The 18,816-nt window shown below is 37.8% G+C and overlaps 1 protein-coding gene across 6 annotated transcripts in view; it reads left to right on the top strand.

The window, feature by feature from the left end:
* Positions 1–18,810, top strand: part of LOC108250139 (endophilin-B2-like) — a 52,586-nt gene extending 33,776 nt beyond the window's left edge. For 4 of the 6 annotated variants that reach the window (XM_017439874.3, XM_017439875.3, XM_017439876.3 and 1 more), the window contains 6 exons: positions 1,113–1,172; positions 4,758–4,781; positions 6,077–6,166; positions 7,849–7,949; positions 16,247–16,451; positions 18,591–18,810. In XM_017439874.3, the coding sequence (XP_017295363.1) occupies positions 1,113–1,172; positions 4,758–4,781; positions 6,077–6,166; positions 7,849–7,949; positions 16,247–16,451; positions 18,591–18,698 (588 nt within the window). In that variant the 3' untranslated portion in view covers positions 18,699–18,810. The remainder of the gene's footprint in view (positions 1–1,112; positions 1,173–4,757; positions 4,782–6,076; positions 6,167–7,848; positions 7,950–16,246; positions 16,452–18,590) is intronic. The other 2 variants (XM_017439878.3, XM_037976726.1) reach the window with 1 other exon arrangement.
* The last annotated feature ends 6 nt before the right edge of the window (positions 18,811–18,816 follow it).

The following is an 18,816-nucleotide window of genomic DNA, read 5'->3' as shown; positions in this document are numbered from 1 at the left end:
TGATGTAAACAAAAAAAGGAAATGTTAACAAATAAGTACATATCAACTCTTTGTTTTGCCACATGTAGATATCATTTTGCAGAAACAGGAGGATGATGTCACAGTGTTCAGCCTGATTAGACAGCACTTTTAACAATCAGGAGGCAGGTCTGGTAGCATAGATGACTGAAACTAATAAGTGGAAGAGACAGTCATTACCTCAACAGAAAATACGTTGGTGAATAGTGAAACTTCAGATTGCTTGTCACTCAAGGTTAATAACTTGATCAATTCATGGTGAGAATTGTTTACAAAAAGCTCCTACACAAGGCTTATATGCAACTTAAAATTTACTTTCTTCTTGTGTTTGTCTCTTAAATTATAATGCAATTTTTTTCTGCTTGATCTGGGATAAAAACAACCTTTGCCATAATTTTTTTAAGGTCTGCTTAAAAATCTTAGAATGTCTTTCCTTTAAATAAAACAGCTGAATAACCTTCCCCCAAGAGGGCTATTCACATTTTTACCAGTTTGACTCATTTTCTTTTCTTTTTTTTGTCTGTTTGATGAACAGCCTTTGTTTCCCTCTTCCGTGTCAGTGCTCAGACTTTTGCAACCCATTTGCATGTTTGCACGTGCATGAATAAGCTGCAGCTGTAGTCTGACATTATTAATATGACAACTGTCAAATTTCCAGGAGACTGGTCAGGTCAGTGAAAGACAGATGAGTCATTAGTTTCAGCTTGTTTATATACAACTGTTGCATCATCTGTTCTCCTTTCTATTATCCCTTCAGACACACCTAATTGGAAAGTATGTCAGTTGCTGTTAACTCCCAACTTCCTCTTTCTGTAAATAATTTATGTTACTATGGTACTCATGATTTAACCTTTGCTTTTCCAAAAATACTTCAAATTAAGAGCTTAACCTGCAAACATTTGAATTATTTACCATTTAGTTACATTATCATAGTTTTGTATGATAACATTACAGCATAAAATAATTGTTTTGTATTTGTTAGGTTTTTAATCTTGGCATTTATTGATATTTTTCATTTGCATAATTAATTTCCAGTTTTTTACAAACTGTACACAATGGCACAAATAATAAAATAACTTTTGCTGTTTTTGTAGGCCCCAGATTTCAATGAAACCAGACCTCGCAACTATGTGCTTTCTGCCAGTGCTTCTGCGGTAAGGAGACATGAGCATGTATAATTCCACTGTAAATGTCATCTAAACCTAACGAGAGTTTGCATTTCGTGCAGAAATGCAGTGGGAATGTTGAGTGCTGAATGATTTCGAGGAAAGCTGCTGAAGAATCTGAAACTGAGCTGAAATATTTAAAGAGCTGAACTGTAAATGCAAGTTCAGTTTCAACAGTTGAGGTTTTAGCCGAAAATAGTTGACAGACTGCGGAAATTTGCTGGAGAAGCTGAAAAGTAGCTAAATGTTAGCTAAACACTAAAAATAGCAAAAGGCTAGCTACAACAAAAGTATTGAGAATCTAGATAAAGTTTAAAGCAACAATAATCAGTTGCAGATGGTACATGTTGTGTCTGTATTGTGCATTGGTTACAGCGTTGGCTTTCTCAACACTGTAGAGCAGGAGAGAGCATTTTCACTGACAGAACTTGAACTGAAGCTTCAGCTTAAACCTTTAGAGTAAGAAGTAGTGGCAAAGGAAAAGGAGCAATGAAAGCAGTATGAGCTGAAATGTGAAAAACTGAAGTTTGCTCATGGAAAAGAATTAAAGGAGTTGGAACTGAAAGTTCAAGCAGCAAGCAAAACTGAGTGTTACCGTGACCTCTTTTAAACTTCAAGTCAGTGGGGCAAGGAAAAAAAAACTTGTTTCCGTGTTGCAATTCTGAGAAGGCCTTAAATTTAAGTTTCACACTTGTGTTGTACGATACCAGCCTCTGTTAGTAGCTGTGAACAATCAGTGTGTTATTATGAAGGTGTGTCCATTTAGAGAAAGGCAATTATTACCTCACAGCTTGCATACCAAACCTCTGTGTCACACTGGACGTTTTTGCAGTGTCACGCCCCGTTCAGAGGCGAAGACAAATATAGGAGACAGACGAGCCGATCTATCCAAAACAATAATTTTATTTAATCCCACAACCTCTGGGAGAACTGCACAGCCAGTCAGAGAGAAGTCTGGACCAGTGCTGCTCACTCCGATCTGATCCGGAGGCCCAACCAGCCGCCCGGTGGCTGACTAGATGTCAGTATTTAACAGCCATCCGGTGCGTTCAATTAGCAGCCCATCTACCTGCTTCCTGGAAAGAGACAAAGAGAACACCACATATTGGACTGTAGACCCCTGCTGGACAGGAGGGGATCGTCACAGCAGTCATGCAGATTATTGTCATAACACATAACAAAAGGCACCCAGGAGCCCAGGGCAATGTTGTACATTTACTTCTTTGAACTCTTTGTACTTTTCTTTGCCTCAAAAAATATCTTTGTGATTATGGTGTCTGTGTCTTCATCAGCCATTGAAGCAACAAAAACTACAGGACACAAAATTTTCCTTAAATTTTTTATTTATGAATCTTTTTTTCTGTATCTGCATTTTCTGTCTCTCCACTGAAACTAAAAAAAAAACTAATAGAGATTTAAGTTTTAACCCTGTTAACAGTTCTGTAGAAGACATACTAATTAATGTGAGAAACACACAGTTAAACTAGAGTACTAAAACTGACTCCAGTAAAAGTACAGTTACAACGCCAATTCTGAAAAAGTTGGGACATTGTGTAAAATGTAAATAAATCAGAATGCAATGATTTGCAAATATCATAAATACAAATTTTATTCACAGTAGAATATCATAAACAGAACAAATGTTTCAACTAAGAAATTGTACCAATTTTTCTTTTAAAAAAGTAAAGTAATTTTGAATTTGATTGCAGCAACACTTCCTATAAATGGGGATTGCTCCATGTTTCCTACGACGAGGCATCCCCTCTTCTATTACCAATAGTCTGTAATCTTTTAGGAACTGAGGAGAGCAGTTCTTCGAGTTTTTGGAGGGGAATGTTGTCCCATTCTCCCATTCTTGACTGATGTAGGATTATAGTTGTTCAATAGTCCTGGGTCTTTGCTGAGTTTTTGCTTTCATGCTTTAGCTTTATTGAATAAAAGAATAAACAAAGTTCTATACAAAAAAGAATTCCAAACAAAAAGAAGAACAATAGGGAAGTATATTTACATGCTCAAAAGAGTGGGTAAAAGTATAAACTTAGTGTTTTGTACACCCAGCCTTCTTATATCTTTAGCATCATCCAATAAATTACTACTCATGTTCACTTGGTTAAAACATTCTTTCTTAATTAGTATTTTCTATATCCATATCTATAACTGGCTCAATGCATTCATATTTGAATTCTTGTTTGTTTGTTTTTCATGATGGTGCTGCATGAGTGGCAGCAGCTCAGTTTAGTGTTTTTCTGCATGTCTATCTGTTTTTCTTAATTTTCTTGGTGTTTTGTCAAACCCCGAAGTAGTTGTGTAACTAGGGCTTCCTGGTATGTTTACAACATAGCTGCTCTCACCACTGTCTTGTAAACCTTTCCTTTGACCTTGGCTGCCACCCTTTTGTCACACTCCTGAAACTTTTCTCCGTCCACTCCATCCTGTCTTCATCTCTTTAACACACTCCAAGTCCTGCACCTTTGTGACCTCTGCTCCTTGTAGCCTCACTGTTCCACCTGCGTCCCTCTCATTCACACACAGGTGCTCTGTCTTCCTACAGCTGACTTTCATCCCTCGTCTTTCAAGTACACACCTCCACCTCTCCAGGTTCTCTTCCACCTGTTCCATGTTCTCACCACAGATCACAATGTCATCTGCAAACATCATTACTACTTCAACATCAACATTACTTTACACTTCCTCCTTTGCTGTATGTTTTCTTTCATAGACACTAGTCAAATCAATAAAATCAATCATAATATCAAGTCCTGCAATATACATGCACATACTTTTTCTGTAAATTTATAGCTTGTTCTTTGTTTCTGTAAACTTTTTTTTTCTGCACATTGTCCTGTTGCTGCTGAGACATCTGAATTTACCCGTTCTGGGGTTTACCTAATCTCATCTCATCTCAAATGTTTTCACTTGGTGAGAGGTCTGGACTGCAGGTAGGCCAGTTCAACACTCAGACTCTTCTACTATGGAGCCACACTGTTGCAATGGATGCAGTATGCGGTTTAGCATTGTTTTGCTGAAATATTCAAGGTTTTCCCTGAAAAAAGCTTAGTCTTGTAGATGGCAGCATATTTTGTTCTAAAACCTGTATTTACTTTTCTGCATTAATGGTACATTTCCAGATACTGTATGTAGGCTGCTTATGCACCCTTATACTATCAGAGAGGCAGACTTTTGAACTGAAAAATATTTTTCTAACATTCCAGAAAAATAAACAGACATGAGCAAAAAAATATTTGTCTGCCCAGATGTCAAAGCTAATTAAAAGCTAATGAACACATTTGGATGAAATTTTCAGGAAATGGTGAGGTTGTCACAACAAACAAGTAACTAGGTTTTGATGATGATCTGGTCATAGGTCAAGGTCACAGATGACCTTGTGCTCTAACTCTGCAACCGTGTAATACAGGGATGTCAGACTGCACAGATGGACACCTCATGGGTCAAAGATGATGCCAATTAAACTCTTGACTATGCAATGGTAATATTTTATCAAACTGCTTTATGTCTGCTTGATATTCCTGTTCACACTCATTCTTTTCTCTCTTCTTTATGTTGGCCTTTCAGTTGTGGACTGAGGAAGTGGAAAAAGTGAGTACAACAAACATGTAGCCCTTTTGTTATTTTCTTTCTTTTTTGTTTAAAAGGTTAGAGACTCATTAGTGCAATAAATATCTTAAGCCAGTATCTCACGAGGTTGTAGCTGTTGGAGACTCCCTGGTAAATGCTGTTTGCCAGGGAGGCTTCAAAATGTCTTGAAATATTTGTTTAGCTCCATTTTCTTACATTAATCACAGAGGCTTGATTCAATTTTGAACATGTTCAAATATTTTGTGCAATAAATTTTCTCAGAATAGTTGCAGAGTTGTCTTGGGTGTTTAGAATGCTATTCAGTTTAGTTTCTGCCAGCCTAGAGTACTCCAGCTGTATTTCGACACCTGCATGGGAGCTCTCCTTATGACAGAAAATATCTGAGGCTACAGCCCTTATTGTCCAAGGGTGGGAATCTATAGGCAACTCACAATTCGATTTGATTACAATTCAGAGGGCTGCAATTCAAAGAAAAAGTGATTATTGATGTATTTGGATGCATCCATAATCGTACTTCAAGAAAAATCCTGGACATAGTATCTCATACGTGAAAGAAACAAAATATTTTGCTCTATGCTTCATCATAATACAGTTTACATTCAAACAAGATATTGCGAACTAAATGAACAAAATCAGTTATAATTCTGAGTACAGTGACAAGATGCTGTGGCATTGATGTCCATGCTTCACGTTAGAACTATATGACCTGAATTTTTCAGCTTTTCTACCACTTTGTTTTGGTCCTGTTGTGAAGTGTGGAAACAGCTGTGATGATCAAACCCTGGTTTTCAACCACTGAATGCAGATACAAATCTTTAGCAAAAATAAACTTTTCAGTGGACTGTAATTCACTCCTCGTTTTCCAAGTGAAATGGAAACCTTGATGTCATTCGCTCAATAATTCTCTCTTTAGTGGCTGGTTCTCTTTTTCCTCCTCCAGATGTAAAATTGTCTGGCATTGCATATAATCTGGCTCTTGTCAAAGTCATGTAATTGTTATAAGCAATCCAGGTGCTGCACTTCTGCACTTCAGAGTTCCTTAACTTAACATTATTGTAGACCATGATTTTCAAATATTGGCCACATGGCTTACTGGTTGCAAACACTGAGAATTCAGTGAGACTGCAGCTGAAAATGTACCCATTTTCTCACAGTCTCCAACAACTCAGTGAGGTATTGGCTTCATAAGGATGAGTAGAATTTTCCTCGTTCTGAACAAACTGTGGGACCATCCATGAGCCATGCAGTCAGTGAGACAGTGGTAATAATATTGTTTTTTTGGGGGGGTTTTTCAGGCTGAACAGGATCTCAGACTGGCCCAAACAGAGTTTGATCGCCAAGCAGAAGTTACACGACTGCTTTTGGAGGGCATAAGCAGTACACAAGTATGCCAACTGCACACAAACACACAAAGTAAAACTCATTTTCAAAGAAAAGAAATGTCTATGTTCAACCACAGGCATGATTTAAATTTCAGTAATTTAGCATAGTAGTCAACGCTTTATTTTTTCCCCTTTCATCTTTATTTTAATACAACTTTCAGTTTAAAACATGCCTAACTCCCTAACACATATACTTTTTTACTTTAACTAAATGTATCATCTTTATTGTGAAGATAAACAGATGTTTAGGAATAATTTATAAATTTACTATAAAAAGATATGGATATGACTCTTAAGTTAAATAGAGTTAAAATTAAAAAGTCTACGAAACAAAATTTTTTGTTGTGATTATAGATCATAAACTCTAAATTTATTTAGTATAGTTAGATGGATGTGAAATGTTTGAAACTGTACTGCTCTCTGGTAATGCCATATATGTTGTATTGTTTTGAAAGTTGGGGAAATGTACATAAAACAAATCTCGATATAATAAATAAACTTGAGAAAAGAGCTCAAAAGACCAGAATAATACACAAAGCCACTTACAATGAACATGGTAACAATCTTTTCTTTTTATCTGCTCCAAATTGTTAAAATTGACAGATATGAAGTTTTTAAAGACAGAGTTTGTTTATCATGTTGCAAACAATAACCTTCCTGGTTCTATTCAGTCTCTTTGTAAATTAAGAGGAGAACAACATAATTACTTATATTTATTAGTGATTAGCCATTTTAGGTTGGGTTAACTCCAGTAGATGTACAGCTAATCATTACTTTATGAAAGTTTCATTAAAATCTGTCTAGCCCTTTTTATGTTTGCTAAGATCCCTTAACTTTGTCAGCTCTTTTGACTTGGACTGAGTGAATAAGTTAATCAGATGTAGATGTACATCCAGTGATTACTTTCCGAGCGTTCAAAGAGAACGGTGTTTTTTAACGAATTCAGGAGATCTAGTAAAGTTAAATATTTTAAAATGTATAAAAGATCATTTATAACACCCATCTCCGAAATGACCTAAATGTTTTGGATATATGATTGGCTAAGCAAGCACAAAGTATGCAGAAGTAGGTAGACTGTAATAAACATATGGTTAAAAACAGGAAAACAACAGTGTGAATGCTGAATCAACTGTCACCATGAAACACTTGTTACATGTTGTGAATGATGCTTTTCTGCAACTACCAGACCATTCTTTCACTTAATGGTCACTGATTAAACTACTGTGGCTTCTGAACGCGATGGTTAGAGCATCAAAGCAACGGGGGTAAATACATATACCTTTTAGTTTATTTTTTACTTTTTTAATACAGATTTTGTGGTTGTTGTTTTTTGTTTGTTTGTTTTGTTTGTTTCACTTGTGCATCACAGGTGATCAAACTGAAAATCTTTAAATTTCAGGTTGCATGGCATGGGGGTGAATACTATTGCAAACTGCTGTGCTGGGCTTGTGTTTTTGCTTGTTTTATTTCTTTATAGGATTTAAATTATGCATTTAAATCTATTGTGTTCTTTTTCTCTTTTTTATACAAATTTCCTTTTGCTCTTCCAGTGGACCACAGTGCACTCCTGACTGATATACCATGTGTTTATTGCCACACCATGAGAAATAAAGAATGATCTTCAGGAAAATGTATATTTTTTTACATTTGAAACATATTTTGCTGAAAACTTGTTGTTATTTCAGGTGAATCACCTGCGGTGCCTGCATGAGTTCGTGGAGGCCCAGGCTGCGTATTATAAGCAGTGTCATCTCCACATGCAGGAGCTTCAGAAAGAGCTGGGAAGGTGAGAGCCTGACAGGAGGTGATGGGGGGTGGCTGCTTTCATGCACTGTTTCTGAAGGTGGCCTGTCATGTTAGCAAAATATTTCATGAACCATTGAACAGGTTTTAATGAAATTTCTAGGAGAAACCTTAGATGTACATTTATCTACCTTGTTTTTATGGCCCATGCTGCTCTTGAACCCTTTGGAGTACATGCAGAAGCTTGGTCTCTCTGTAAAGGTAACTCTTTGAATTTTTAACCTCTGCAATCAAAATTGTTGTAACTATTATGTAGTTATTGAAGTTAAAACACACACAAAAGAAAACAAACATTTATTTTCTTGCCTGGATTTTTTTATTAGTATTTTATGTAGCTGCACATAGAGGGATGGTGGTATAGACTGGAAAATTAAATAAGGCTATAGAATTAAGTCTGGCATATTTTAAGTTTGAATATGAGAACAAAAAAGGACAGTTGTGGACTAGAGGTGATAAATGTGGTTCAATTTATGGATTCAGGTTAATCAGCATCTCAACTCATCTGAGTCTACAGCTTTTTTGCAAATTCATGTTTTTTTTTTCAGGAGGTTTGCTAACTCGCTAACTTAGCATCAGTCTGCCAGAAGACATGTAGGATTCAGGTTAACTTGGATTTGTGATTCCTGATTCAGATAATTCAGTAATGGACCAACTCTATTCTAATCATGATTTTTCTAAGGGTCTGTCCGGGCGTAATCCAAAGTATCCAGTTAGTCTCAGTGCAATACAAGGCTGTAACTCTTAAATACTTCAACATCAAGTCATCATTGAGGGCTCTAATGAATGGTGATGTCCAGAGGAATCTTGTTCTATACACACATTCACTGTTAGCATGATTGACATATAGTAGATGATACAGAAACACAACAAAATGCACTTTTTCCTATTATGCTCTTTATAAAAAAAAAAAAAAATAGAACAAGTTCCATCAAACAGTACACAATACTTATGTACAGAAGTAATGTATGTGTATTCAGTTTGTTCCTCACAGAGAATAACACCTATCCACCCCACCCCCACACAGACAAACGGTGAGAAAGCACCCTGTGCCCCACACTGGTAAACAAAGACAACAGAAGATGGCAACTTCTTTACTTTTCATCCTTCAGCATTCATGTCTAAATACCCAATGTGTAAAAACCACAAGATTTTATTTATAGAACTGTCCCACAGTCAGAGAACGCACAAAATAAACAACTCTGCTATTTCTCATCATTGTCATCACAGGTTAAATCTCTGGCGTGAAAGGTGACAGGCGATATGCATTCCTACAAGGAATGCTAGTCCTTTAATTACATCAGGTTTTGTTGAGTTTCTTATCATGTGAACATTTTCTTGCCCGGTCTTGACTGTGCCCTGTGAACCCAAACCGCAGGTTTAGCGATAAAGATGTTAAAGATTAAATAGTGACAGACTCACTTTTAAAATGTTGCATCACCCTGGATTATGTTGTGTGTCACTTTGTGTTTTTTGTGGAAACTTTTGGCATCAGGTCGACAACATGATGCCAAACTTTGCAATTCATTGTTGGAGTTGATTCTACCTGTCTTTTAGTAAACTATCTCATGAACCAAAGGACAGATTTTCATAAAACTAAAGAATTGAACGATTGGATATGCATTTACAACTTATTAAGCTTTGGAGTAAATCCAATTCAAGATGGCCGCCACAGCTAATCAACATAAGCAAATACAAAGATGACTATGAACGATCTAATTTTACAAATACTGAGCTAAATTTTGGTTTGATAGTAGCTGAGAATCATCCCTAATACATACTGTGAGAGCAAAGAGAGCACCCTGAATCTTTGTTTAACTGTTGGCATCCAAAGAAGTGGTTTCTTAACCACTTCTTTATTCAAGGAATGTTAGTTTGTTACAGAGATGATCCGTAACCTGCCACTTTTCTCTCAGTTGTTTATTTTCTGCAGTATCCAGACTCACTAATGAAGTCTGTTTAGCACATCAGTGTGCTGATCATTCTGTATTTATCCTTCAGCAACAACAAAATGAAAGTTTTATGCGTTCCATTTAAATCTTGGTAACTGAGCTTCAAGGATGCATGTTACAGCATGTTACATGTAACAAGTTTGTTTTTTGTTGTTTCACAAAAGCAGTATTGTGAGATGACCAATGTTTTTACATGTCTAATGTATTTAGTGTTATTTCTAAGTTACATTGCAGACATTTTATAATGAGTCCATTTCTGCAGAGTCAAAATTAGTAATTTTTTCTTAAACAGGAAAACAATAGTGTAACTGCTAATTCAGTGTTCACATTATTGTTTTCCTGTCCATTAATATTCCCATTATAATGATATGTTTTAGTATCTTACCTGTTGTAGGTGACTCTTTCAACAACCTCAGTTTAGAGAAATGGAGTTTAATTTTGACAGGACTAACAAGTTAATTGCATAGTTAACATTTTTATTCTCCACAATTTGATCATGGTTTATACAAATACTATTTCATAAACATTTATACCATCATCAGTTTCCCAATAACTGATAACCTAACCACACAATTATAAGTAAATGATTTATTTCAAGAGTAAATGGCAACAGGGAGCTGGAACACTTTTGTTGCAGTATGGTGACACTTACTGCTGTAAGTTCATAATATTTCTGCCAAAATAACCATGTAATGTGAAAATGATGGCTGTTTAAAAGTTTTAAACTAAAGCCTTTGCATGAACTGCTATAAGATTTTTCAAACTGGAGCATTTTTGGCAGAAATCTACCTTGGCTTTGGCTGCATTCTGATTAGTCATTTGCTTGTAAGAATTAAATTCTTTTTTTTTTCTAAATTGATCTTGTTCAAAGAGCTATCTACAGTTGACATATTAAATGTACATAACCTTCCACAAAACCCCACTTCAGATTGTCTGAAGTTCCTCTTTAAGAAACAGCAAAAAGTTAACATTAAAACTAAAAGCTTCAGGATCAAGGATGGTAGAAATCCTGTTAATAATCTACAGATTGATGTGTCACACAGGTAGCTGTTTTCAATGACTTTGTAACAATCACAATCTACGCCTGGGCACCAGTGTAGCTACTTATTCTCAATGACCAAGCCCCCACTGCAAACAGTCCCCAGGTCATGGATGGTTTTAAAATTGTTTATTTTAGGTGTGCTACAGATGGAAGCAATTTTACTGGAATGGGACGGGATCAGTCACTTGAATTATTAGCCAGTTCTAGTTCATCAGTTCAGCATATAGGACATAAGTGAAGAGTATAAAGACGATGTACAGAAAATTGGTGTCAGCATTTTCTCATGCTTTTAACAATAACCTTCTGCCTAATATATTTCTGAATATTTAAACATCTTAGAAAGAACTTTGCATTTTAAGTCTTGTGCTAAAGAAGTTAGTCCAGTTAATCATCTTTTTAATGATGGTGAATCATTTCTATTGCTTTATGCTGTCAGTCCTGATGTAAGTGCAACTCCTGACGGTTTTTTTTTTCTTTTGTGTGTGTGTGTGTTTTGTGTACCACATTGTCACATACTTTCTCCTGTTTCATAGCAACGATAAAACATAACAAAGTGTTTCACGCTTTCTATTTTTCCTCCTTTGAGTTTCTTGTATGCTTTCCTCTGTAAGACAGCTGTGGAAATCAGTCAAATCAAAACTGAACAAGTTGAGCAATTTTCACTCATTAGCTAACAAACTGAGAAAATTCAGTCACAAATAGATGTGTTTGTACTCTTTTGTTAAAAAAAGAAAAACCCACAAAGATCACTGAAATAACTAGAAACTGACAAAATATTGAAAAGGAAAAAAAAATACTGAAAATTAGCTAAGCAGTCATTGCTTTTGAATTTGGATCTAGATCGTGATCCAGATCATCACCAAAATTTAATCACTTGTTTTTTGTAACAACCCCAACATTTCCTGAAAAATTAATCAAAATCTGTTTGTTGCTTTTTTAGTAATCTTGCTGACAGACAGATGCATGGACAAACAAACCAACACTACTGAAAACATAACCTCCTTGGCAGACGTAAAAATAACCCTACAGTCTTGCTGTTTTACAGACTTTTCAAATGGCTGGATTTTATGTGGCTTCAGGATTTATAAGATTAACAGGACTGATCCAAATTCACCTTTTCATTGGGAAACACAGATCACATCACAGTCCAGTCACTATAGTGGAAGTTCATTTGCCAATTACATCTCATCTTTTATATGTTAAAATATTAGAATAAGGGAAATTTTAAAACGATTATAAACAATGACCTTTGACCCCATGATCTTGAAATCAGTGGTGATCATTCGCAGAGTAATCTTGCTAACAGATGGACAGGCGGACAAACCAACCAAAATGTCTGACAAAACAAAAAAACAGAAACAAAGAGGAAACATAAACATAACCTCCTTGGTGGAGGTAACAAATTTATAAAACTGGCCTTGAGTCCTTTCTGGAGTTTATCAAACTTTTTACGGGACACATGGACACTGTTTACAGTTCAGGCTAGATGAAAAAAAAAGTACAATTTATTTTATGGTGAAGTTGCATTACAGACACCAACAATTCTGTTTGTACCCTTTTATTAAAGAAATACTCACAAAGGTCACTGAAATAACTTGAAACTGACAAGAAAAGAAGTTATTAAAAATCAACTAATGAATCATCATTGCTTTTGAATTTTTGTTCAACAGAATTATTAAAAATAAACAAACTAATGAAACTGAAATTGACAAAAAGATGGTACCCTTAATACTGTATATCATGCACAACCTTTTAAGGCAATCACTGCAATCAAGTGATTTCTGTAACTCTCTCTGAGACTTTTGCACCTGTCCAATAGGTTTTTTGGTCCACTCTTCATGAGCAAACTACTCCATCTGTCTCAGGTTTGAAGAGTTCCTTCTCCAGACTGCATGTTTCAGCTCCTTCCTCATATGTTTAACAGGATTTATATCGGGTTTCAGAAGGCCTCTTCAGAATGGTCCAGTGTTTTTGAATGAGCTATTCTTGGTGTTTTTAGCTGTGTATTAGCTTGGTCATGATCTTGTTGGAGGACCCATGGCCTGTGACTAAGACCAAGCTTCCTGATGCTTGGCAGCACATTTTGATCCAAAAGGCCTTGCTTGTCTTGAGATTTTATTTGTACCCTAAACAGATTCAAGACACTTTGTGCCAGATGCAGAAAAGCAGAATTCTCCCAGGGGCTTTGTGGCTTGTCAATAAGCATTTTGGCAAATTCCAGTCTCACTTTTTATGATTTGCTGTTCTCCTCAGTTGTCTTTTGTTAAGTCTCCTTTAGCTCAAACAGCAACAGATGGTGAGATCTGACACTGATCTACCTTGACCTTGGAGTTCACCTCTGACCTCTTTGGAAGTTGTTCTGGGCTCTTTGGTTACAATTCATTTTATCCCTCTCTTCAATTTGTCGATTTCCCTCTTGCAGCCATGTTCAGGAAGTTTGGCTACAGTTTTATGGATCTTAAACTTCTTAATATTATGTAAAGCTGTAGTCACAGGAACATCAAGCTGATTAGAGATGGTCTTATAGCCTTTACCTTTAACATGTTGTCAATAATTTTCTTTCTAAGCTCCTGAGACAACTCTCAGACACCCCACCACCACCACTACCACCACACACACATTCACATTTTAAGTATTACATTATCCGTGTTTAATTCTGTCTGCCCAAATAAATACAGTTGAATATAAAAAGTTTTGCCAGACACAGCTTATCTATTCATCAGCTGATCATGTCTTTAAAACATCGTGCAAAAAATCCACTCCCAGAAATACACACAAACATCATAGATTCAACATGATTTTCCTGAATTCTGATCAATTAATTTGAATTAAACACATATCATAGTTGTTTAAGATCAGGGCTCTCAAGTTTTGATCTGAGTTTTGTACATTTCCAGGCCTCCTCTTGATGCTCAGACAGAACTTCCTGCTGTCTTTCAACCACTTTGAAAAGCTTTCTTTCCTGCCTACATCTTTATCTTTCTTCCTCTCCATCTTTAGCTCTCTGTCATCAGATGACAACACGACTCACACGAAAACAATCGCATGCTCGAGGGGGTGTGGAGCGGGTCTCCTCTCTGCTGTGAGATTGACAGCTGTCAGTGCTTGGGGAAGTGGGCGGGACTTACGGTACACTGCAGAATGAGTGCTTTCTCACATTTAGCCTCCAAAGTCACCAGATTTGTCGCTAGTCGCTTTAAAAAATGCTAGAGGGATCTGAAAACTCACTAAATATAGCGTTAAAGTGACAAAAAGGTCGTGTGCGTGCGTGTTTTTTTTTTGCGTGAGAAATACAAAGTGTGGCGTGTGAGGGCCAAATGCGGGACTTTTTGCTGTCCCGCACAGGGGGATGCGGGACAAGGGACGGGGGCTAAATGCAGGACTGTCCCGCCCAATGCGGGACGGTTGGCAAGTATGCCAAGTATGCATTATTGCTGCTACTAACCTTTGTTTCTCTTCCCATAGAAAGTACACCTGGACTACTCCTTGTGTTTGTCTGTCTCTTTTCTTTCCATCCATTTTCTTCCATTTATTTGTGGTCGGGTTGCGGAGGCAATAGGTCCAGGAGGGAAACCCAGATATCACTTTCCCCAACAACACTCTCCATCTCCTCTTAGGTCGATCCCAAGGCATTCCAAAGCCAGAGAGGAAACATAAATCCTCCAGCGAGCTCTGGAACATGTCTTCCCTCAAGTGCTTTTGAGTCTGCCTCCTCAAAGGTGGACATGGTGGCCGGGTTAAGGAGATCCTCGAAGTGATCCTTCCACCGCTCAACATTATCCCCAGTCCGGGTCAGCAGCTCCCCACTCAGACCAAGCATGGAATGAGCCAGGGACCAGTTTCCCTTTCTGAATCATCGAACAGTTTGCTAGAACCTCCTCGAGGCCAACCAAAAGTTTTTCTCCTTGGCCTCTCCAAATTCCTCCCATTCCCGAGTTTTTGCATCCACAACCACTGAAGCCGCAGTCTTTCTGGCCACCCTGTGCCCGTGAGCTGCTTCAGTAATCCTCAAGGACAGCCAAGCCCTATTTCTTCAGCTTGACTGCCTTCTTCACTGCTGGTGTCCACCAGCGGGTCCTCCAGGCCAATCAGATTTCATGTTCCCAACCTCTCCCGGGACATGTGAAAAACTCTCCCAGAGATGTGAGTTGAAGGTCTCATGGACAGTGGGCTCTGTTAGACATTCCCAGTTCACCCTCACTACCTATTTGGATTTACCAAGTCTGTCCAGCAGCGTCCCCTGCTACTGGATCAAACTTACCACCAAGTGGTGATCAGTTGACTGCTCTGCCCCTCTCGTTACCCAAATGTCCAAAACATAAGGTTGCAGGTCTGATGACACAATTACAAAATTGATCATTGGCCTTTGGCCTAAGGTGGCCTGGTACCAAGTACAGTTATGGACCACCCTATGCTCGAACATGGTGTTCGTCAAGGATACCTACCATAGCAGTCCAATAACAGAACACTGTTCAGGTTCAGATCAAGGAAGCTGTTTCTCCCAATCACCCCATTCCAGGTAACTCCATCATTACCCACATGGGCATTGAAGTCACAAAGGAGAACATCAGAATGCCCAGACAGCATCCCTTCCAGGACACCATCCAGACTCCAAGTAGGCTGGGTAATCTGACCTGCTGTTTGGAGCATGAACACAAACAACCATGAACCTTCGCTCCTGCAGCTCGAAGCCACAAAGAGGCGACCCACTTGTTCACTGGGGAAACACTAAAGCGCTCATCCGAGGGCTTATGAGTATCCCCACACCCGCCCAACGCCTCTCTCTGAGAGTTCCTCCTTTCCACTGTCACCTCCGTCCTGCTCAGGATGGAGGATTGCAGTCAAGTGAAGATTTGACACAATCTGCTGGCTTCTTTAGATAGATGATGTTTATTAATTGCTATTTTATAATGTACTGTATGTGAATGTATGGTATTATGATTGGACTGAATTGACAGTAATTATATTTGAATCTCACTTGGTATTTTTTACTATATAATGCCTTCAGATAACTATATAAAAAAATGAATTGAATGGAATGGAACTAAATTGAAATACAGCTCTAAGAGAGATGGATTCAGTTTGAATTTATGGCAGGATTTTTGGTTTGTTTGTTTATAGATACATGTCATGTCTTTGGTCTGCTATATCATATCTTATATAGTGGAGGTAAATTGCAGATTTGACTGACTGGCTGTATCATTTTTCTCCTATGCTTGTATTTTTAGCTTTGTGTGTGTGTGTGTGTAGCAGAGGTTCTGACCATCATGTCTGCCCTCTGTCTTTCAGGCTTCCCAATGCTTTTACTCTGAACTCCACTCACTCTGTGGTGCATCCAGACTCTGCAGCAGAAGGCGGCAGCAGCAGCCCAGTGGACACAGACACACTGAAGATAGAAGAAGTTCAGGCACCAGCTACAGGAACCCGCAAGGCCAAGGTCCTTTATGATTACGATGCAGCTGACTCAAGCGAACTCTCCCTTCTAGCTGATGAGGTGAGTTTTCATCATCCACTTACAGAAAGCGGACTTAGTAAATATTTTTTCTGAAAACCTGTCAGGCTTAAATAGCAGCACCAACCAACACTTTTTCCTGAGAGGAAATGATACATTTTGTCAGAACATACCTTTCCTCTAATGCTAGTGGAATACTACATTTTGTACTGAAATTGTTACTAATATTATTTGTAATTTATTAGCAGTAGTTTTCCTAAATATTAATCAATAAGGCCTTCATCCTGTATGAAGAGGGCCTTGTAGCTTTAATTTATGATGAAGGTTCTGTCTGATGTGGTGACATTTGCGGTGGTTGATGTTAATCACAACAAGCTGAGTTTCTTACTATTCCTCAAGCAGATAACATGTTTGTAGAGCCACTAAAGCAGCTGATAGGGGGAAGCAGAAATTCCACTGATCAGTTGTCTTCTAATCAGGTAGGATGCTTGTCAGCAACTACTTGTCCATGTGCTGCTATTTGAGGAATTTGAATGTGAATCAGAGTGTGTATCAGTACCGTTTTACCTTAAAGGACAGAAAGAATGTGAGCTGAACAGTGACACATGAGATCAACATGACTACATTAGAGTGGATCGTTATGTGTCAGAACTGAGGTAGGAAGGAATGAAGTCTTGCAATGAAAACCACTGAAACTGAAGGTTATTCAACAGTCACTGCGGTCAAAAAATGTCAAACAATAATGAAAATAGAACATATAGTTTTTCACACCAGTGCCTTATTCTGAACAGTCAACCTTTACATCAACTGACTCGACAACTTGTCTGTAGGATAATCCAGTCAGTTTACTCCACTCCCAACAGACTAACACTAAATAGGCTCAGCACCATCAGTATAAACATGATCCATACTCTGCACACTGTAGCATGAAGAAGCGTCCCTTTTTCATGACCTCTGACCTACAGTCCTCTTTCAGTAACGACTCTGTAAGATGTTCATTCTGAACTGAGTGAATCTTGATTGTTTTGGGACACGTGTACATTGTGGAGATCTAATCAGTTATTCACAGATTGTTTACGTGACAAAAGAATCTTTGGAAAGAGTGAGATAAAGACTTTGTACCACCCCAAGGTCCCCAACACCCCCCAGAAAGGAGAGAGCCTTAGTGGGTTACTGCAGTCATTTTGTTTGCAGTCAATTAGTTTGTGTTCATTTTGTGTTCATCTGGTGAAGAACTTCTTCCTTCTTCTCATTTTGTCTTTGTTTCACTATGTAACCTGAATTAAACTTTTGTTTTTGCTCAGTGTTTGTAAGTCCAGCAGAGAAAAGATAAAGAAAGTGTCAGGTTTTGTTTTGACGGTGTGTTTCTTTTTGTATTTAGTGTTTTGTTTTCTGGTTTCTTTTGGTTTATTGTCGATGTTGTTTTCCTGTTTGTTGCCTGTTCATGTCATCATCCTCTTGTCCTCAGTCAGCACTTGTCTTCTTACCACGCCCATCTTCACCTGTTTGGAACTGTAATCTCTCACCTGTGCTCACTTCCCATAATTACCCTCAGCTTTAGAACCTGGTCACTTTCTCCACTTCCTCGCTGGTTCTGTCTCTAGTCTCCCATCATCTTTTTTTTTGTATTGGTCAGGATTTGTGTTATGTTTTGTTTCTCTGCCCCGTCAGTCTTTTATTTTTTTTAAATAAATGTTCATTTTTATATTGAGTCTGCGCTCTGGGTCCATCTCGTTCTCCACCGTTCATGATAGAAAAAGAAACTTAAGTTGAAAAACTTTTCACAGTTTAGAAAGAATTGTTATAGAATTGTTCTTAACCTACCTCCTAGTCGTGGTTCTGTCGAGGCCTGAGCAGCCTGCAGGTTCCTCAAAGATGAAGTGACGACTGGCCCCTCCACAGCTTCGCTTTATCTCAATAAATCCTCATTCAAAATAATTACTTAATAGTTAATCCTCAAAAATATTCCCTAAGATCTTAGTGTTAGTCTTATTTTTGTTGTTGTCCTAATTGTTGATTCTGTTTTCTTGATTTAGTTATTAATTTCTTATTCAGTGTAAATATTGTGATAAATAATTTCCTGTGATGAACAAATTTCATCCTTCAGTTGTTGAGATCTGATAAATGGTAAATTTGATCTCAAAACTGAATTGAAAATTTGCTACATTTTCTATTTTGCAGCTGATCACAGTTTACACGGTGCCAGGAATGGACTCCGACTGGCTGATCGGAGAAAGAGGAAACCAGAAAGGAAAAGTGCCCGTCACATACCTGGAGCTTCTCAGTTAGAAACCAAACATATGCATGTGCACAAGTGTGAATGCTCCCAGCTAAAGCCACAAGGATTTTTATTTGTTTAATTTCTCTGGATTGCTCACTGTTACACTAACATAGCACCCCCCCCCCC

This window comes from Kryptolebias marmoratus, linkage group LG1, assembly GCF_001649575.2.
Source record: "Kryptolebias marmoratus isolate JLee-2015 linkage group LG1, ASM164957v2, whole genome shotgun sequence".
Taxonomy (NCBI): domain Eukaryota; kingdom Metazoa; phylum Chordata; class Actinopteri; order Cyprinodontiformes; family Rivulidae; genus Kryptolebias; species Kryptolebias marmoratus.
This window is presented reverse-complemented; position numbering and strand designations above follow the sequence as displayed.